The 22,345-nt window shown below is 45.0% G+C and overlaps 1 protein-coding gene across 6 annotated transcripts in view; it reads right to left on the reverse strand.

Annotated features, from left to right (window-relative positions):
• Positions 1–22,345, reverse strand: part of CDH23 (cadherin related 23) — a 576,749-nt gene that overhangs the window by 165,934 nt on the left and 388,470 nt on the right. For all 6 annotated transcript variants that reach the window (XM_075934954.1, XM_075934955.1, XM_075934952.1 and 3 more), the window contains 6 exons: positions 18,091–18,198; positions 13,942–14,131; positions 12,298–12,443; positions 11,189–11,408; positions 7,789–7,941; positions 4,929–5,042 (listed from right to left, as the gene is read on the reverse strand). In XM_075934954.1, the coding sequence (XP_075791069.1) occupies positions 4,929–5,042; positions 7,789–7,941; positions 11,189–11,408; positions 12,298–12,443; positions 13,942–14,131; positions 18,091–18,198 (931 nt within the window). The remainder of the gene's footprint in view (positions 1–4,928; positions 5,043–7,788; positions 7,942–11,188; positions 11,409–12,297; positions 12,444–13,941; positions 14,132–18,090; positions 18,199–22,345) is intronic.

The raw sequence follows: 22,345 nt of genomic DNA on the forward strand, positions 1-22,345 counted from the left end.
TAGTTAAACAACGTTGTTTGCTTCTATCTTTTCTTTATTTTTTTATTATTATCTTTACAATAAATGTGGCTTTTTGCCTTATCCCCCTCATAAGATCCTGCTTGCTTTTATTGGTATAACACTACCACCTTCCCCTTGAACGACCATTCGTGGGCCGTAAAGGTCCGACTGAACCAGTCCGCCAGGGTGTTGCATGACCCGGGCAGGTAAGTGGCCTGCAAATGAACCCTCTGTGCAATGCACAGATCCCAGAGGGCTAGAAACTCGTGGCAAGGGGGGGAGAAGTGAACATCACCTTGACAGTTGATGTAGTACGTCGCTGTCATGTTGTCCGTGAGAACAGATGCACACTTCCCCCGTAGCTGGGGCATAAATGTCTGACAAGCCAGCCAAACCGCCCTCAGCTCCTTGACATTGATGTGCAGGTTCCTCTCTGCCCCCGACCACGTACCTTCCATACGAAGATCCACCAGGTGGGCACCCCATCCTGCGTTGGATGCATTGGTCACCAGCTGGACTGTAAGGGTGGGGTGGTGGAACAGGACCTCTTCGCATACTTTGGAGTTCCTCAGCCACCAGTTCAGGGCTGATAGGATCGTGGGAGGGACTAGATTGATATGGTCGTAGGCTGGCCTGTAAACCGTTGACAGCCAATTCTGGAGAGGCCTGAGGTGGAGCCTGACGTAGCGCACCAGATACATGCATGCCTCCATGTAACCCAAAAGCCTCATGCAGTTCCGCACCGTGGTCATGGGGGAAGCCTGGAGGCCATGAATGATGTCGTCCAGGGAGAGGAACCATGGACGTGGGAGGGACGCCCTGCCACATGTTGCGTCCAAATGTGCCCCCACAAACTCTATCACTTGGGTGGGAGTAAGGGTGGACTTCTCTTCATTCAGTATGAGCCCCAACCCTAAGAATGTTTCCCTGGCTAGGTTGATGTCAGACAAAAGTTGGTCCTTCGACTGGCCCCTAATCAGCCAGTCGTCTAGGTAAGGGTAAACATGCAGTCCCTTCCTTCAAAGGAATGCCGGCACTACTGCCATGCACTGGTAAACCAAAGGTATTTCCTGCGGGAACAACTGAGATGTGGAAGTATGCGTCCTTCAAATCAAGGGTGGCATACCAGTCTCCTAGATCAAGGGAGGGGATGATGGAGACTAGCATCACCATCCTGAATTTTGACTTTCTTAAGAAGACGTTGAGCCCCGTTAGGTCCAGGATGGGGCGGAGACCCCCCTTGGATTTTGGGATCAGGAAATAGCAGGACTAAAAGCCACTTCCCTGGAGGGACAGGGGGACTTCCTCTACCACCCTAGAGAAAGTAGAATGGAGACCTCCTGCCTGAACAGGGTCTCATGAGAGGGGTCCCCGAAAAAGGACAGGGAAGGGGGATGGGAGGGTGGGGAAGAAAGGAATGGGATAGAGTACTCTGTACTGTGTCCAGTACCCAACAATCTATGGTGATAGCGCAGCAGGTCTGGTAAAAAGGGGATAGCCTCTGGCAAAAGAGTCGATCTATGGGAGTGACTGGAACTCTGTCCTCGGGCACAACTTCAAAAGGCCAGCCCAGGCCCTTGGGACTTATTGGAGGGTCCGGGGTTCTGGTCAGGAGGATCCCGTGATCTCTTTCTTTTCCCCCTAGCTGTGGGAGCCCTAGACCTCCTCCTACTATCAAACCGTGGCCCTTGCTGATAACGAGAGGCCACAGAGAGGCTAAGTGGACACCACTGCAGGGCCGGCTGTGGATGCCCAGGGATTTTAGGGTGGCCCTGGAGTCTGTAAGGATGTGTAGATTGTTGTCTGTTTGCTCCGAGAACAACCCAGAGCCCTTGAAGGGGAGGTCCTGCAACGTCACCTGGACCGCCTGCGGTATGCCAGAGATCTGGAGCCATGAGCACCTACACATAACAATGCCCGTGGCCATGACCCAAGCTGCCGAGTCCACAGCATCCAGGGCGGCCTGTTCGCGCGACTATTCTTCCTTCTTCCATAAAAGCGGCAAACTTCCACTGGGAAGCTTGGGGCAGCTGGTCCTTGCATTTATCCACTGCCACCCAAGCATTGTATGCATACCGGCTGAGCATCAATTGCTGGTTTGTGATCCTCAGTTGTAGGCCCGCCGTAGCATATGCCTTCCATCCCAGCAGGTTCAACTTCTTTGGCTCCTTACTCTTCAGAGCAGGGCCCTACTGCCCCTGCACCTCCCTCTGGCAAGCCGCCTGAGCCACTCCTGAACCCTGTGGTGGATGTGCGAAGAGATGCTCATGCCTGGACTGGGGCACAAAATACCTCCTCAACCCCTTTTTGTGTCAGGGGAATGGAGGCCGGTGTCTGCCATAAGGTCTTGGCTATCTTTGCCACCGTTTTATTCAGAGGGAGGGCGATCTTAGCCGGGGCGTCAGCCGTAAGAATGTCCTCCATCGGGTCCTCCTCCTCCTCCTTAACCTGCTCTGCCTGTATCCCCAGGTTCTGAGCGAGGTGCCTGAGGAGGTCCTGATGGGCTCACATGTCCATTGTAGGCATGCCCGGAGATGGATCTGCTAAGGCCTTATCCAGTGATGAGGACGAGGACTCCAGCAGCTGGGGTTGAACCATAACCATGGCGACAGGCTCAGTCCTGGGGCCAGGGCTCTGCTCAGGGCCTGCTGGAAAAGGCTGATGGGGTGGTTCAGCCGATTCATCCCTTGACTCCAGGGGGCTGGTTCTAGTATCTGAGCCCAGGTCCCTGGTGAGCAGGCTGACCGAGGGGACAGACCTATGGCTAGAGCGCACCAAGGTCGCTACGGACCCTGGTCTCGATGGGTCAGGGCCTTGCACCTGATCATAGGCCCACAGTGTCCAGAAGGGCCACTGCATAGGCGGCTGCCACTGGTGGGGAGGGTGGGCCACGTCTGGACCATGGGTGGGCTGCGATGCCCCGAGCGGTGCTAAGACAAAGACCGGTGACCCGACCTGGAGCAGTGCGCCGACCTACGGGACGAGCGAGAGACCCTAGATGCAGCCAACCGTTGAGAAGAGGCTGATGAGACCAGAGACTCTGCATCGGACTCCGAAGAGTATTTCGATGCCGACCATGGTGGTGCAGAAGACCCTTCTTCCCCCTGTGCCGCATGGTGAGCCATTGCAACCGGTTTCCCTCTATGGGTTACAGGCAACACTGGCGGGGCGGCATGGCAGGGAACTCCTGTACCGGAGTGCTCAGTGCCAACTCAGTGGGAAGAGGCACCCTCCTCCATGGTGCCTCCTGCACCAGGGACAGCGGTGCCGACGGTGCCGAGCCCAGGTTTTGCCTGGGTGATGGTCTGGGTGGTGCCAGCTGCGGTGCTGGGGCCAGTTTAGGCACATGGGTCTCGTGGCCCTTGTGCTCCTCCGTGCCGCGCAGTGCCAGGCCTGGGGAGGCCGTGAGCTCTATCAACTCCTGGGCTGCAGAGAACGTCTCTGGCGTGGATGGCCTCCGGACCACCTCCAGGGACAGGTCCCAGCCCCCTTGGTCTCCCGATCCTACCGGGCTCCTCCGTTGAAGCACTGGCTCCCAGGGGAAGGTACTCTGGTCCTGCTTTCGCGGCGACCTTTCACTTCGCGCCCGTTTACTAGTTGACGGCGCTGGTGAATGAGATAGGTGCCTCGGTGCCGATCGGTACCAGGAAGCCACTGCGTGCCTTGGAGCCCCCTCTGTCTCTCTAGTCGACGCCAGTGCGCTCCTTATGGACAGTGCCAGCTCCAGCACAGGGAGTTGAAGTGCCAACTCCATTAAGAGGAGCTTAAGCCTGGAGTCTCTCTCCCTTTGCGTATGAGGCTTAAGGGACCTGCAGATCTTGCAGGCATTAGTTAAATGGCTCTCACAGAGGCACTTCAAACAATTTATATGTGGATCTCCAAGAAGCATGGGTTTGGAGTACTGTTGACAGGGTATGAAGCCCTGGGGCCCTAGCATGCCCTCCTGGCAGAGGGAAGGGGGAAACTACTATCAACGCTATCTAATCACTATCTACTAACAATTAACTGCTAACTACTCCTAAGGAGAAACTATTTACATAAGAAAGCTAAGGGTGCACTTGGAAAGGCAAGCAGAGCATTCCAGCAACTGTCCTGGGCAGAAAGAAGGAACTGAGGGGGTGGAAGGCCAGCAGGGGATTATATGCTGGGATATACTGGCACCACTCCAGGGGGCTCCCCTGCTGGCCTAACGGGTACTGCTAAGGGCAAAAAGCTTCCAGAATTTGTGCACGGGGCGCGCGCACACCTAGACGGAATGGACATAAGCAAGCACTCGAAGAACTACTGCTGGTCTCCTAATACTGTTGTGTTCCCTGTATCAGTTGGTTTTCACATGCATTCCAACCGTTGTGTAGTCTATAGAAAATTCTTACATTGGCATTGTTTGGAAGGGGAGATCAATGGCAAGGCTCCCATAAACTAACACAGCCCTGTAAGCCCTTGGTGATAATGGCCAAAAAATAGTTGGCACTGAGTTCCTTTGATCATGCCAGTTGGCTCATAGTATTAACTGGCAGTAAGTGAACCATGTTCTGGCATGACACTTTGAGATTGATTTTATTATAACATAATTCCATAGTGAATATTTTCACTACAGTGGGATACACAGTAACAAGAGACTGAACTGCTTCCTTACTCAAGGAAGATTTTTTTCCTCCACATCGCAACAGAGCAGTGCAGGGAAAGCCCTGGACTGAACAAACCTGAATAAGGAATCCCCCTGCCACCCAGAAAAGGCAGGTTCCTCACATTGGGGCTGAGATAGATTAACAGAAGTGGGCCATAAATCATTATTATTAAACGACATGCACTAACATTGATTTATATGGTGTTTACAGACAGTTCCTCTCTCTCCAGTGCACCCCAAAGACTTGTATACAACTAAACTGATTGCTTGAACTAAAGCAAAACCTGAGGGAAATCCTTACCTATGGCCTCCAGGACTAGAGTATACGATGCCATAGTTTCTCTGTCGAGATTCACTACTGTTCTGACCACTCCATCTCTGAAGCCAACACTGAACTTACCATCCTGATTTCCACCTACAGCAGGGCAAATAAAAACATTTCAAAGACAGAATGAGAAAACAGATACATACATTAAAAACTGACCAGCATATTCTATTGAGAAAAAACCATCAGTGAAAACAATCAAATTTTAGTTAGGGCTCCTTCTAACAAATGACAACGTAAATTAGTATGTTGTTTTGCTCTGAAGAGGAAGACACATTTTTAAAACTATTATTGAACAACATTGTCTTGTACCTGCTCTGCCAGATCACATGAAAAATTTAGTCTCCAGGATATTGGATAAGTTAACACAACCAAATAATGTCAACTGTATAAAAAGTAGCACATTCCCCACAACCCACATGGATGCCCAGTGTGACACAAATAGCCCAATCCCTCATGCTACTTAGAACACCACATTACTACCCACATAAACCAAATGATACAATTTTATTGGTTAACCAGAACAAACCAACAAAGCATGATTTGATCAGTGACTCAGTCAGAAACACCAGAACAACTCCATATCTGCACTCTTTGGGGGAAGATAAGTGTTTTATATGGTGAAGAATGAACGGGCCAATAATTGTTGAACCAATGGCTTATTTTTCTCCATCCATCCAACTACTGGCTCTAGTCTTTATTAGACAGGTTACAGCCCACCACAGGTTATGGGAAATAATGTGTTAAAATATCTTTGTGCCTCTGAAGAGAATTATTTCATACAATTTCATAGTATCCATAGGGAAACACATAAGGTTTTTTTCTTGCTAGAGCCCATGGAATGTTGGACATAACACAGCACAGCTACAGTGAGAAGAGTGATCATAATATGATGCTACTGGTTTCTCTGCATTTTCTTCTTTGTGTCCAAGTCACATATGCTCAGTTTGCAAGTCAAAGTTCTGTAAGGGGTTTTTAACTGCAGGTGCAGAAACTCAGCTAGGGATATGAAGATCAAGTTGTGGTGGGGATTTGCCTTTTTTCTTCACTTTCAGTATTAGAGATTCTGCCATAGAACTCAACTGACTCTTTTGGTGAGGATGTACAAGGCAGATTAAAATCTAGTTTGCTCTCTAAACACTCCGTTGGTTCTGTAGTTTTAACAGAAATGAAAACATGTTTGTTTCAGCAATGTGAACAGATTTGACTTAGGAAGGGGAAATATGGTGTTTTATATATGATTTGTATTTTTACAGGCATGCTTCCAATAAATGCACTTTAAATGAATTGTGCCTTATGACTCAGTCACACATCTCTCAGCTGCATTAAGCCAATCCACTTGTTTCATGATGCTGAGAGGCAAGATGTGGCAGAGGGATAAGTGGAAAAAGTTCCAGTTTGGATTTCAATCAAGACCATCTGAATGAGAATCAGAATGCATAAGAAGAATGAGGAGAGAAGAAATGCAGGTTCAGCACTTCTTTCCTGGCTAAAGGATGGGACTACTTAACAGCTAGAGCTAATATAAATGTGAGTTAAAAAACAATGAATGGTCCCTGCAGCACCTTAGAGACTAACAAAAAATGTAGATGGTATCATGAGCTACTATCTATATTTTTTGTTAGTCTCTAAGGTGCTGCAGGACCATTAGTTGGTTTTTTAAGTTTTTTCAGTTACAGACTAACACGGCCCTCTGAGACTTATAAATCTGGGTTATCATCTACATATCTGTACAGAAGAGGGCGATACTGCACAACTTTTGGAACCTCTGAGGAAAGCAGACCTTATGAGTGGAACATTGTTTCAAAGCTTTTTGAAAGTGTGAAGAACAAACTTTCTGTCTTGTAAATTATATATCTGAACTACACAGCAAAGCTCCTCAGAGAGCACCGTCTCCAACAACTACAAATACTATAACACTGCCATCAACTAGATAAGCGCCACATATGCAAATTAGACCGTCCTCCTCCACTTCTACCATATCAAACACTTACCCTGCCTCTTCTCTGCCTGCCACCCCTCATGCTTGCCCCATGTTTGCTCTTTTCCCTTCCTCCCAGAGCTTCCTGAACACAGCAAATCAGCTGTTTGCGGTGCTCCAGAAGTGGTGGGAGGTGGTCAGTGGGGCCACCAGTGGATGAGAGGCAGGGGAAAGGAGAGTTGGCTGCTGGTGGGTGCTCTGCACCACTAATTTTTTCCCCTCAGTCCCAGAACACCCATGAAGTCAACACCTATATCTTGATGTCACTGGAAATTGTAGCCAGCCGCAGCTTGTACCTCCCCCCCAGAGAGCTGGGCCCAGAGAATGCTAGCAATAGTTGGAGTCATGCCAGGATTATTCCAGAAAAACAGGAGTGGTAAGGGACTTGAATCTCACAGCTATATCCACAGTGCCCGACAAGATTGGAGGCGGCACGTTTTCATGTCAACTTCCATGCTTGCCTGAATATAGCTCCCTTGGCAATGCTTCACCTGACCTTGCAAAGGAGACCTACAATTCCTGCTTCAAGCCCTCATGCTCATTTTGTGCAGACACACACAGCTCATTACACTTTCAGGTTGATGAAGCATAGATAATTCTCAGCCTCAAACAGCCCAAAACAGTTTTCCAGTCATTTGCAAAGCATCATAGGAAAATGTAAGCAAATCAGCCTTGCAATGCAACAGCAGGATGAAAAGCCCCTTTGACTGTCTAATTTGCATATATTTTACCCACAGTGCTTTGCACCATGACTTTGGAACAGGTCTAAGGATAGATTGGAGAGCTCTACTGCACACTGAATAACAACACAGCCAAGATAGATCAGAGATAAGAAGGCTTAGAAATATTTGGTACCAGTGATGAAGTAACTGAGCTCAGCATTCAGACCCATATCCGCGTCAGTGCAGTTTAGACGGACCACTTTGAAATCCCGGCGTATGTTCTCAGGTAGGGAGACATTGTAGATAGCTGGGAAGAAGGTGGGGTTCTCGTCATTCACATCCAGAACTGTAACAAACAGTGGAAGATCAAGTATGTCCCTTGCCTATATATGTAGGCTAATTTGCTGCTCTTAAAAGCCCACCATTAACTACTGAGCTCTCAAATACATCCCATTACTGGTGACTGTTCTGAATTTTTCATTTTTACATTTACTTTAATGTTATTATTTATTATTGGTATTGTGCAGTTGCCTAGACGCACCATTCGGGATCAGGTATTAGGTAGTGTGCAAATACAGAATGAAAAGACCATTCCTGCCCTGAAAGGCATACAAGAGTTTACAGTACAAGTAGATTCTCTATCATCATAGGGCAGGAAACATTCTGAGGGACAGACATACAGAGAAAGTCCACACTGTTCCCCAGGGCAAGAGGGAAAGGAATCTGGGACGTAGAGTCAAATGTCTTCCTAGTACATGGCAAAGATCATATTGTGGCTATAGATGTAGATAAAGATCCTTCCACACATTGGACTGAAGGAACTCTAGGTTATTTCTTTTCTCATTTCTAAATTATGCTTATCAGAGACCCTAGGTTCTAGCAACCACAATATAATTAAATATAATCTCCTTGTAGGGAGAAGAATGCCAAAGAAACCTACCAACATCGCTTTTAATTTCAAAAAAGGGAGCCACACAAAAAAGAGAAGGCTAGTTAAATGGAAATTAGAAGGAAGGATCACAAGGGTAAATGTCTGCAAATCACATGGAGACTATTTAAACTCACCATAATAGAGGCTCAGGCTAAACATATGCCCCAGATTAAAACAAGGAAACTAAAACACACCAATCTGTAAAAGGACAAAAAATTGCTACTGTGGCTAAATAGCACAGTAAAAGAGGCAGTTAGAGGCAAAAGGGCATCCTTTAAAAATCAGAAGTCAAATACTAGCAACAAAAATAAAAAGGAGCATAAACTCTGACAAGCCAAGCGTAAAATTATAATAAGGAGGACCAAGAAAGAATTTGAAGAGCAACTATGTAAGGACACAACAACAGCATTTTTTTAAAGATGGTCAAGGTGCTAAGGGAGCACTCAAAGAAGATAAGATAGTTGAAGAGAAGCTAAACTAATTTTTTGCATTAGTCTTCACTGCAGAGACTGGGGGAGACTCTCACTTGTGAGCCATTCTTTTTGGGTGACAAATCTGAGGTACTGTTCCATAGTGAGATGTCAGCAGAGGAGGTTTTTGAACAAATTGATAAATGAACAGCAATAAGTCAACGGGACCAGATGGTATTCACCCAAGAGTTTTCAAGGAACTGAAATATGAAATTACAGAACTATAGTATGTAACCTACCATTTAAATCACTCTCTATACCCGATAACTAGAGGGTAGCTTATCTCTCTCTATATATAAAAAAAGTTTTTCCTGCCAGGTGATAGAATGATGTCATCATGCTCTCTTGCCACAAAAGTGGCCAGAGAAAGGCGAGTTGGCGAGCGTAGTGAGCAGGGGGCAGCCCCTTGTGTGGCAAGAGTCAGGGGTTTGGCGAGCATAGCAAGCAGGGTGCAGCCCCCTAGTAACACTTAATTTTTAAAAAGGCTCCACTGATGATCTTGGCAATTGCAAACTGCTAAGCCCAACTTCAGTAGTGGCAAATTGAAACTATAGAAAAGAGAGCGTTATCAGGCACATAGACAAACACAATATTCTGGAGAAGTGACAACACAGCTTTTTTAAGGGAATTCATGCCTCACCAATCTATTAGAATTCTTTGAGAGAGACCACAAGTATGTGAACAAGAGTTATCCTATCCAGTTGACAGTGTGTACTTGGACTTCCTTTAAGAAGCCTTGCATCAAAGCCTCCTATGGAAACTAAACAGTCACTGGCTAAGTGGGAAGGTCCTCTCATGGATCAATAACTGGTTAAAAAGATAGGAATCAAAGGATATGAATGGTCAGTTTTCACAATGGAGAGAAGTACCCATGCCAACCTACAAGGATCCCAAGTGTTGTTCAAGATACAAGTGATTCAAAAAAGGGGAGGAACAGTGATATGGCAAAATTTGCAGATGTTACAGAATAACTCAACACTGTTACATCAACAGCTGAAGAGTTATTAAAGGATCTCTCAAAACTGAGTCGCTTGGTGACAAAATGGAAGATGAAATTCAACATTGATAAATGCAAGTAATGCAAATTGAAAAAAAATGATCCCAACCATACATACAAAACAATGGGACCTAAATTAGCTGTTACCACTCAATGTGCAGAAGTCTAAAAAGCTAAAAATGTTAGTGTCTAGTAGGAAACAGATATTGATGGTACCTTAAATCCTGCTAGGAGTTTTGGTTGCCCCATCTCAAAAAAGATATATAGAATTGATGAAGATACAAACATGGGGAATGAAAATGATTAGAAGTAGAAACATATTCCATGTGAGAAGAAATTAAAAAGAAGAGACGACAAAGGGGGAATATGATAGACATCTGTAAAATCATGAATGGCATGGAGAAAGTGAAAAGGACGTACTTCTTCACATAATGCACAGTCTATCTGTGGAACTCATTGCCATAGGATGCTGTGCAAGCCAAAACAATAACTGGGTTAAAAGAAGAACTAGATAAGTTCATGGGGAATAGGTCCATCAATGGCTATTAGCCAGGTTGACCAGGGATGAAAGCCCATGCTCCTGGTGTTCTAAACCTCCAACTGTCAGATGCTGGGACTGGATGACAGAGGATGGATCACTTGATAATTGTCATGTTCTGCTCATTCCTGCTGAAGTGCTGGCACTGGCCGAGACAGGATACAGGATGAGATGGAATAATTAGTCTGACCCATTCTGGCTATTAAGTAAACTCACAAAAATTAAAACATGAGGTTAATTAACTACAGATCAGCTCTGAAAACTCAACCCCCGAAGCATGACAAAAACTCAGCACCATGCAGGCAAAGGCCTGGGTAAACAGATTGTCCTTGCAACACACTCTGAAAGGTACAGAAATACTAGAACTGGCAGAGCAATGGGGGGAACAAATCCACCAATCTAGGTCCACTTGCTGACAGTGCCCTGACATCACTGTCTCAGTGCTCATGTCTGAGCATTGCTCGCATGAGCACCCCAGCTGATCTGACCTCAGAGGAAGACATGTGTGGACAGCAGATTGAGGCTGGCCTCCTCCCGATGCATGGCAGTAGGGATTCTGGGACTAAGAGTATAGAAACAACTCCTAGGACACTAGCCAGGTCTAGGAAAGTGTTAGTGTGAGTGTAACAGCCTTGGGATGCCCAGCCCTGCAGTCACCTCTGACAGTCAGGGTGCTGGTGGAGCTCTTCGATGGCACTCCTGCATCACTTGCTACCACCCTGAGGTAATACTCGGAGATCCTCTCCCTGTCCAGCATGGCTGTGGAGTTGATGAGCCCACTGGTGCTATTGATGAGGAAGTCCATTCGGGGCATCCCCACCTGCATGCGGTAAGTCACTTGCCCATTCAAACCTTCATCCAGGTCTATGGCCAACACCTAATGAGAATGAAGGGGAGAAGTGAGCATGAGAAAGAGGTTGACATCACATGTCTCATATGAGAGCCCGGTATGTGTTATATTGATAAAAAAAATACAAATACATAAACTTTGGAGCCAGAGAAAGAGATTCCATCCCCCACAGACTCGGAGTTAAACCCAAAGGGTTCTCTGAATATCACATCTGCTAGTAGTTACAGTTACAGGGGGGTTGCACTCCCCATGAATTAAAGTATTGGTGTCACATCTGTGGGGAAAGGCTTCAGGAGTGCGAGTACTGCTACATAGGGCATACACAGGGAGCTTCGCTAACACTGCCTAAGCCTTGCAGACCTCCTGGCTGGCCAATGATGACATTTCCTTTCTGCAGACGGGGAAACGGAGGTACAGACAGCAAGCAACCACAGTATTAGTCGGTCACAGAGCCAGCACCTGAGCTCAGGAGTTCCCCATTTTTAACTTTGTGTTTAAACAATTTGACACACTTTCTTGCAGAGAAAGGGGCCAACAAGAGGCAGAGGATGTGAGAGGAGAAAATAACCACTTTATCACCATGACAATCACAAGTAAATTAAACTGAGCCTGAGTTCCTAGTGTTTGGTTAGGCTCTAACATTGCCTGTCTTATGGAGTCTGGGGCTTACCCTTGTAAAGAATCGTTTACTGTATCCCTGTTTTATACAGTGCTGGCTGCTGACTTTGGCCATATTGATCTGGGGAGAGGGCACTGACTACGCAGAAGGCTCTCATCAAAATACAGCTATGATCATCATACTAAACACTTCCTTAGCACTTTTACAAATGATGGTGATTACTACAGGTTAACATGGCTAGACCACCACTGAAAAAAATACATGTTGAAATGGAAATAGTGAAAGCAGAAGATTTACCTGAAAGACGGAGGAGCCTGCTGGAAGGCCTTCAGGGACCTCAGCAATGAAAGGCAGGTTCTGGAAGGTGGGGTCATTGTCATTGAGGTCCAGCAAATTCACAAAAACCGTGGCACTACTAGTAGCCCGTAAAGGCGGTCTCCCACCTGCAAAGTCCAGGAAAGGCCCAATTTTAATCTACAAACCAGGTTAATGGCAGAAATCCCCCTACTTCTTAGGATGAATGCCAATGACAGTTCTACAGGGTCATCTTTCCTTCTAGAAGGAGAGCGATTTAGGATGATTCTCTCCAGCTGGATATGTGCAGTAGTAATGCAAACATGGCAGAGACAGGGGTTCTTACATTCAGCCTTACTTTGTCTTTCCCTAATTTTTGAGTGCTTAGCTGTGCAATGAGAACGTTCATTTAACTAAATTTTAAAAAGGAAACGGTCCTCATAGGATATGCTTTTCAGAGGAAAAACCTGTTTTTTATATCACTTGGCAGTCCTTTCCCCATAAACGATAACCTTATTTAGCATGATATTACTGGAATGTCATGTCCTATGTATCCTACAAGTCCTGTAGGAGGGAGCTCCCTCTCCTGCAAATCGCAAGGGCCATGGCATGCTTGATTTCAGAGTAGTCCCCTGTGCTCCAGGGATTTTACAAGCCTCACAGAAGAAACACAAGCCTAAGGCTGCAGCTTTAAAATACAGAACCCAGAAGCAGGGTTTCTCTCTTGCATATGACAGCAGCCCCCTAGTATGGCATGTAGTAGCAGAGGTCTCCTCCTCCTGACCTACAGTCTGCCAAATAGGAGCTCCTCACATATCTTTTTATGGAAGTGAATTTTGCAAAAGTCCTGCCTCAAACCTTTATAGAAAATGTCTGGGTTGGAGCAAAGGCTCCTAAAGTTTCCCTAACATCTGTTTTGTAGGACCTAGCTAAATTAATCACACATGTGCAAACACCACAGCCTTTGCCAGCTACACACGCTACACCGTGAGTGAGAAAATCCAACTGAAACACACTGTGCATGCACAAAGTGCAATCTGGTCATAACTCAGTGAAAGCAAACCAGTTTTCACCACAATGTTCAAAAGCACTTCTCCTCAGTCAAGGCCATTTCCAGGCCAAATTTTACCCCTCTCATTTAATTTGTCTGGACTGTTAAACAAAAATCACAAAAGTTGTTTTTTTTTTTGTAACTGAGCAAGTATTTCCCCTCTCCTTCCATTCTTCTCCTCAGAAATGACTAATCTATTTTGCTCAAAATAAAACAAAAACAAACAAAAAAGTGTGTAAGTCACCTATTAGCAGAGATCAGAGTTGGAATTTTTTAGCCTGATACATGAAAGCTTCAGAAAAGTACATGCAAGGGAGGGTTAGAATGGAAATGTTTATATAACCTTACCAACAGTGGTTACTGCCAGTCCCGCTATCTCAGAAAAATGTATGCAACATGATAATTTAAGAGAATTCTATCATGCCACTTTGGTAACTCACATCCTGTTTAATAAGGGATGGTACAAACAGAAAAAGAAACAGGATGCTGAAAAATATATGTATCCTATATTTGGAGCAATAGGAGAGAGAAAAGGTGAAGGCATATTGTAAGCCAAGAGAAAAAGCAAGGAGCAGAAAAACTAAACTGGAGCTTACGATCAGTGACAGAGACCACGATCCTCCTCATCAGCTCAGCTTCTTGGGGGTTTGGATTTTCTCTATCCAACACAACCCCCGTGGTCCGGATCTTCCCTGTGGTGCTGTTGAGGCTGTAAAATTTATTCGGTGGCCTGATGCTGTACACAAGGGAGCCATTTTCAGCTAGGTCTGGGTCAATAGCAACCACCTGGAGAGACCAAGTGCAGATGTCAGTCTGCTAATCAGGAGAACCTGTTCAATGCAGCGCATTCACACAGCCAACTCTTGGATCTGAGAAGAGAAACTGAAGAGAGGAAATTAAAGCAACCAGAAAAGGAATAAAATATTAACTGCACAAAAGAGCTCGAGTTGCCCCAGGAGAAACTTGAAAATCTATTTAGGCATCATCTCTTCTATGTCAGACATTTTCTGTTTTATTTTTCTTCCTCGAGTTTTTAAATTCTTGGAAACCTTTACATAAAAATAAGATTTTTGTTACTTAGGACTTCACTGCTCTTGTTGCTTCTCCCTCGTTGAAAAAGTATTATGTTGGTGATACAATTATTATTTTCCCAGAAACTAATTGTGATGCCAAATGCAAGATGACTTTCAGTGGGGAATAAGCAGCAGGAGCAGTGGCATGCTGAAGAAATAGATTGTGTTCCTTACAAGACATTGCTATAGATAAAAAATAATGAAGGAGAAATATGGAACCCCTATATGGTATCTTTCATCCAAGGATCTCACAGAATTTTACTGAGACTAATCAAACTGCACAATAGTCCTCTGAAGTAGATAAGGATTATTTGCCAACCAGTTAAGAGTAGTGTTTCTCTTGGGTGAAAGAGGGGTTCTGTGTAATAAAGCACAGCAACCCCATACAACAAATTAGGGGATTCAATAAAGAAGAATTTAATACCCAACTCAAACTGCAGGGGGTATTCAGACAGACAAATTACCCCCGCAGGAATTTGATATGAACACAAAAAATGCCATCAGTTTTAACTGCTATATGGAAGCAGAGCATTGGCCTTACAACACATCCGTGCTGGGATATAGACGCTGGAGGATTTATCAACTGAGGACAGTTGATCTTTAGGGGCCATTCCTGAAACCTCTAAACCCTGAATCTTTCTGCTCAACTCACCCCATTTTACATGAACATTATAACACAAATAGCAGATTGCATTTCCTGGATACCACAGAGATTTATTGTTTGTCCTGTGCCCCTAACCATGCTAGTACTTTTCAGTGGTGCACCTAGCACAATATAGCCCCGATTAGGGACCCAGATCTGGCACAACTATAATGCACAAAAATGTGGACACAAATAGTAATGAAGTGTACCTTAGCACTGCATTGCACTATACAATGTAGGTATTGTAAAATGGGTAGAGTTATGCGAAGAATGGAAACTCCAACTCTGAACCTCACAGCTTTTACCAGTCTTCAAACACTATATAAACTGCCACATCCAAACAGATTCAGGGTCAAATAGTCCAGTACCATGCCCCTGATGATCACCATAGGCGGAAGTGTCATAGTAACAAAGAGTGCAAGAATATTTTGAAATGGAAGGAAGCCCATCCACTTGCTTCTGCCCAGTTAATGTCTCTCTGTGTGATCTAAATGTCTGTTCTAACTCCTCCAGGTATGCGCTTCCAGGTGCAGAGATACAGGGGCACAGCAAAGGGTCACACACAAAAATGATATAGAAACCATCTCAGTTTTGCCTTTACAGCCCCACAATGCTTCATTTTAATTACACAAGAATAAATATTTGCTCAGCATAAATAATAATTAAACGCATTATTAATCCTCTCTACTTCCCCTTATCCTGCTGCTGACAGCTTCTTCCCAATAACAGGAACAGATGGAAGAAGAGCTGCTTACATGTGTCCAAGTGAATTATGCACTCGTAAAGCACAATTTGCTCACCCATAGGGAAGGGAAAGCCAGTAGACCAGCTAAGGCTAATTTCTGCAAGGTGGGCTTAGCATGGAATCTATTTCCCCTCCCCCTCCAATATTAATGTTTCACTACAGGATTTTTTTCCAGCTTTTCCTGTTTGATGATTTTCTGGATTCTCTTCACTTTTCCCTCATTTATTTTTCTGTTTCACGCCCGTCATTTTTCTCCCAACATGATGGAAAATAATTCTCTCTCCTCCTCTCTCTTATTTTGCTGAAGAGATTTGAAAGACTTTAAATCAATGCCTTTCAGAGAGGTCCTTGAGGGAGGTCACAAGTGAGGCTAGGAAAGCAGAAATTGGCCAAAAACATTGTTTTAAAGAAAAACACACACACATACAGAGAAAAGACTGCAACACACTTGTGGTGGAAAGCATGGCTGCAGTTCAAGGACTGTTCTCCAAACAGACTGTCAAGTTTTTCTAGTCCTATCAGGGCCCAGATGAACAATGCAGGACACAAAGTTCAAGTCCCATACTACATGTAAATCAAATTCTAGGCTCATACTATGGAGAGTCTGCTCTGTCTGTAAGGGTATGTCTACACTAGCTCGTTAATTTGAGCTAGATAGGCAAATAAGGCAACCGGAGTTGCAAATGAAGCCCGGGATTTAAATATCCCGGGCTTTATTTGCATGTTCCCGTCAGGTCGCCATTTTGAAATTTCACTAGCCCGAACTCACTGCCGCGCGGCTACACGTGGCAGTGAAACGTTAATTCAAACTAAGTCCTTAGTTCAAATTGACTGTTATTCCTCGTGGAGTTAACAGTTCGAGTTAACTCTTACTTCTCGTGGAATGAGGAGTAACAGTTAATTCGAACTAAGGACTTAGTTCGAACTAACGTTTCACTGCCATGTGTAGCTGCGCGGCAGTGAGTTCAGGCTAGTGAAATTTCAAAATGGTGACCGGACGGGAACATGCAAATAAGCCCGGGATATTTAATCCAGGGCTTCATTTGCAACTTCGGTTGCCTCATTTGCCTACCTAGCTCGAATTAACGAGCTAGTGTAGACATATCCTAAGGGATCTGAACTGACTGCTGTAGTCATAACATATTAAGCTCTGATTCTGCAAAGACTTAACTTTCTGCACTGTTAACAATAGTCCAGTTACTGTCAATGACTGAGATTACTGACAGAACATAAAGCTAGCCATGTGTAGAAGTCCTGGCAAGATCAGGGCTTTAAGATAGCTAAATGAATATTTACTAGAAGAAGCAAATACATGGGATCCTCAGCTGGTGCAAATGGACAAATTCACCTAGGGCAGTGAAGTTACACTCATTTACACTAGCTTGTTTTGAGGAAAAAAAAGGTTTCTGCCATGGTGTTGGTATCTTTGCAATTTTAAACAGTGCTGAGATCCCTGAACGAGACCCACTCACCCAACTTGGAGACCACTGGAGACAGACAAACTGCTATTGAGATGATAAATGAGTGAAATGTCCAGGGACTTCTAGTTTCAGGTCAATGTTGATATTTATTAGAAAATGGTACAACAGGTTGCTATCAGAGCCCCACATGGCACAGTCTATGCAGTGCTGAGGGCTGAATGGTGGAGGCTGTTCCCAGCCCTACCCACCTCCACTCAAGGCCCTGCTCCTTCCAGAAGGCCCAGAGTCAAAGCCCCCCCTGCACCCAGCTTGCCCAGGGCCTGGTGAAGTCTGTTGCCAGTCCTGTTGGTGATTTACAAATTGTCATAATCTGATGAGTTGGTTATTGCATTTTTAAAATTCAAACTGCAGTCTTCCTTTCAACAAAGGCCTGTTAACTCAAAGACTAAGCACCAGGACTCCCTGCCTGCATTCCACTTTCTGGCCACACAAACCCCATTGAATTAAAGGAACAATCCTTAAAATAACTGTTCTCTGCACTGTGCCAAACACAGTGAATGAGGAGAAAATAAATTTGGCACAGTGTGCCAATTCCTGCCTGGGAAAGTGCCAGGTTTGGAATGATGGTGAGGACAGGGGATGGCAGTTCAGGATGGAGATGAATGAATAAAAGTGTTTCAGGACTTGGGTCTGCTAAAGCAGGACAGAGGTACCCTGGCAACACTGTGAGGCAGAAGCATGCAAAGATCTTTGTCTCCAGTGAATAGCATTGGCCCTTCATATTAAATATGCTAAAGACTAAAACTAGTTCTTTGTGCTTCCTGATTCTGAGGGTGCATTTCGTTGGCTGTCCCAGCACTTACCGTTGTGACATCGGAGTCTGGAGGGGTCATTTCCACCAGGTTAATGAAGTATGGATCATCTTTCCATGTGGGATAGTTATCGTTAATATCCAGCAAAGTGATGTTAACCTGCAAAATGACAAGTGTGAATATGGACTTCCCTATCCAGTAACTAGTACTGTGTAACCCTAGAGTAGCTGCAAATCTACCTCGGTGCTTCTGCTTATTAATGTCAGATGGGGTTGAGCTTACAATATCTGACACTGCTCCCTTCTTCACCTTTCCCTCAGAAGCTAGTGTCACAAATGATGTAATTTTAGCAAGATAGTTGCCCCAATGGTTGACTCTGAAATGAAGAGAGCAATGAAAAAGATTTCTTCTTAAATTCAATTCATTGTCTGTATCACAGAAGAAGGTGCTTTTCACCACAAACCTTTTCAGAAGCACACTGCTGGGTGCCATGAGAGCCACTTTCCCCTCCATAAGCACTGCTGTCTAGAGATAAGTGACAGTCACAGAAAATAAGTAAAATTCCTCATTATTTGAAATTATTTGCTGAGTAGTCTTAGTCTGTATGTTGGATGACATGTTCAATATTTGAAAACCAAAAAAAAAAAAGTTGGTTCATTTTATTATATAATGGTTGATTGGGGCTGTTTCCTTTCCTTGACTGGACAACTCTAACACTGTGATTCAAGTTTACAGAGTGAATTCCTGTGTTTATGAATTCAGAGTGAATTTTACATGAATATTCTTATACATTCCCATGGAAGCTGCTGTTTCCACAAACACTCCTGTCCATGAATTCTTTAAGTAGGACAATGGTTTGGGCATTTCCATGCTACAAACCCATGTTACCACAGAACAACATTTCAGAACTCCCAATGCCTGGACATAAAGGGAGGGAAGGGTTCTTGGAATCACCAGGCTGAAAACCACACACAAGCATATTAATGGAAAATGAATACAGTAGGCTCAGGGAAAGGGAATTTGTTTAAACATTCAAACAAATATTTTCAGGACATTTTTTACACTCTTTCCCCAAACTCTATTTTTCCTGGGCTCTGGTCCACATACTCCCTGCTACAGCACAGAGCCAAACACATCCTGCTCATCTCACATGAAGGGTCACAGTTAATGGCACTACTTCCAGAGGTAAGGCCAGCAGGATGGAAACCTAAACTAGCTCTCTGGTTTGCAGGAAGCCAATGGGAGTTGCTTGATTTCCTGTGGTGGGCAGTGCAATATACAGTAGCCAATGTTGTTAGGGGCTGTAGCTGGGATGCCATTGTTCATTACAACTGCCCTACTAATATATTAGAGCTATATTGTAGCAAAGTCACCATTCGCTATATGAAAATGTTTTGGCAGGTCTGAGAGCAGCTGCTTCCCTCTCAAACACTAATCAGAGACACAACAAGATGTAGTCTGAGCAATTTCCTTGATCTTTCACTACCCTGGTAAATTATTTACAGAATTCGAAATTCCCATTAATTTAGTGGCCCGGGGCTACTGCTTATTGAACAGGGTACTTTACTGTATTTCTGAAAGTTATCTTCCCAGCAGGGCACCTAACTCAGTCATTATGGCAGGATGTAGGGATCACAGGGAAAAATATTAGGAAAGGGAGGGAAAAAAGGGAAGGACAAGCATATTAAGTGACAGAAGCAAGAATGGAAGAGGGAGAGCAGGCAAGTGGTAAAAGGACATGAATGGTGGGTGCAGAGCAGGGAGCAACAGAGAAGCAGAAAAGAGCACAGGATAAAAAGCAGGAAGAGAATAGTACTCTAAAGTGTTAACTATTTTTTTCAATGTAAGAAAAGGCAGTGGCTGGGAGTCAGCATACAGGGTCTAAATGGCTCCTGGTATTGGCAGTGGGATGCAGAGCCTTTCACATGCTAACTCTCCAGTTTAAATCCAGGTCAAGTCAAGAGCAGCCAAAATAAAAAGCCTCAAAGAAGAAGAGTGAAAATAAAGAGGGGTGTATGTGAAAAAAGGCCCATGCAGCCACTTCTTTAGTGAAATGACAGCTATACATCCACGTTCACATTCTGCTTCCAGCTTCACCTTGGGGTTCATAGAAATACAGAATACTAGGACTGGAAGGGACCTCGAGAGGTCATCAAGCCCAGTCCCCTGCCCTCATGGCAGGACCCAGTACTGTCTAGACCATCCTTGATAGACATTTATCTAACCTACTCTTAAATATCTCCAGAGACGGAGATTCCACAACATCCCTGGGCAATTCATTCCAGTGTTTAACCACCCTGACAGTTAGGAAGTTTTTCCTAATGTCCAACTTAAACCTTCCTTGCTGCAGTTTAAGCCCATTGCTTCTGGTTCTATCCTCCGAAGCCAGGAAGAACAATTTTTCTCCCTCCTCCTTGTGACACCCTTTTAGATACCTGAAAACCGCTATCATGTCCCCTCTCAATTTTCTCTTTTCCAAACTAAACAAGCCGGATTCTTTCAGTCTTCCTTCACAGGTTATGTTCTCTAGACCTTTAATCATTCTTGTTGCTCTTCTCTGGCCCTTCTCCTAATCTTTCTTGAAATGTGGTGCCCAGAACTGGACACAATACTCCAACTGAGGTCTAATCAGCGCAGAGTAGAGCGGAAGAATGACTTCTCATGTCTTGCTCACAACACTCCTATTAATGCATCCTAGAATCATGTTTGCTTTTTTTTTTTTTTTTGCAATAGCATCACTGTGAACTCATATTTAGCTTGTAGTCCACTATCACCCGTAGATCCCTTTCTGCCGTACTCCTTCCCAGACAGTCGCTTCCCATTCTGTATGTGTGAAACTCATTGTTCCTTCCTAAGTGGAGCACTTTGCATTTGTCTTTATTAATCTTCATCCTGTTTGCCTCAGACCATTTCTCCAATTTGTCCAGATCATTTTAAATTATGACACTGTCCTCCAAAGCAGTTGCAACCCCTCTCAGCTTGGTATCATCTGCAAACTTAATAAGTGTACTCTCTATGCTGATATTTAAATTATTGATGAAGATATTGGTTGAGTGGAAAGGTCCCATATCTCTGCCAATCTGTGTGGGAAGGAAGGAATGGCAGAAGGTGCTGCTGAGGAAATCTGAATCAAACTGTAGTGTAGCTTTAGAGAGATTGGGCTAACTGCGCAGGCACACAGCAAAATACTGTCAGATAACCACTTGTATTACATTTCAAACCCCTGTTTGTGGGGTACCTTTCTTTTTAAACACAAATCTTCCTAAAATCCCCCGTACATTTATCCTTAGTGCCAAATCCAGCTCTACTGATCCCCACAAACCAGAAAGCAAGCATGTATCCATACACAGACTGTGAACCAGCTGTTGATTGTAACAGTTTAAAGAGATTTAACCAGATCTTACAAACACTTTCTATTATTGTTCATGTGCAGGAGGTGGCCTAAATTCAGAGTGAGATAGTAGGAACCCTGTCACATCTGTTCCAGCATTCAGGGCTCAGATAGCAGTCCCCAGATGATGGTTGCTTCTACAATATCACTCCAAAGCTCCAAGAGAAGCTAAGTCAAGGTCAGGGTTTTAATATTAGCAAATAGTCTCCTAAAACAAATCAAGCAAACCATGCATCTATAGAACTCAAAGGGAGACAGTGGGTCAGATCAGGCAATTCAGAGAAATGCAAGTGCTTTCAGCAACACTCAGGTGGAGCACAGGTGCCATCCTGTGGCAGGTTAGGAGAAACTCAAGTTTGTGGTCTCCTGAGCTAGCCCAGGCACTGTTTTCTATTCAAGTTAGCTCAGGTGTGGATTCTCAAAGGATATCCCCAAGTGATGGGCACATGGGACCTGCTGCTGATGTGCTGAATCACAAGTATATGATCTTTAGGGCCATTTCATAGCATCCAAGAAAGATCACAGCTGGAGGATTCTCTGAATCTTGGGGTCTTTAAACTATTTGAAGGCTTCAATATCTGAGATATAGGTGAGAGGATTATTCCAGGAGTGGGTGGGTGAGATTCTGTGGCCTGCATTGTGTAGGGCAGTGGTCCCCAACCTTTTGAGGTTGTCGGGCGCCACGGGGCGTGGCTGTTCGCCTGCAGGGCGTCCGGGGGCGCACCCCCCATAGCCGCATGCCCGGGGGCGGGGCCCCCCCATAGCCACGCGCCCGGGGCCCCCCCATAGCCACGCGCCCGGGGTCGGGGCCCCCCCATAGCCGCGCGCCCGGGGCCGCCGCTCCCCCCCCCCCGCAAGCGCCGCGTGCCTGGGGCCAGCACTCCCCCCCCCTCCCGCAAGCGCTGCGCGCCCGGG

Source organism: Pelodiscus sinensis, chromosome 8 (genome assembly GCF_049634645.1).
Source record: "Pelodiscus sinensis isolate JC-2024 chromosome 8, ASM4963464v1, whole genome shotgun sequence".
Taxonomy (NCBI): Eukaryota; Metazoa; Chordata; order Testudines; family Trionychidae; genus Pelodiscus; species Pelodiscus sinensis.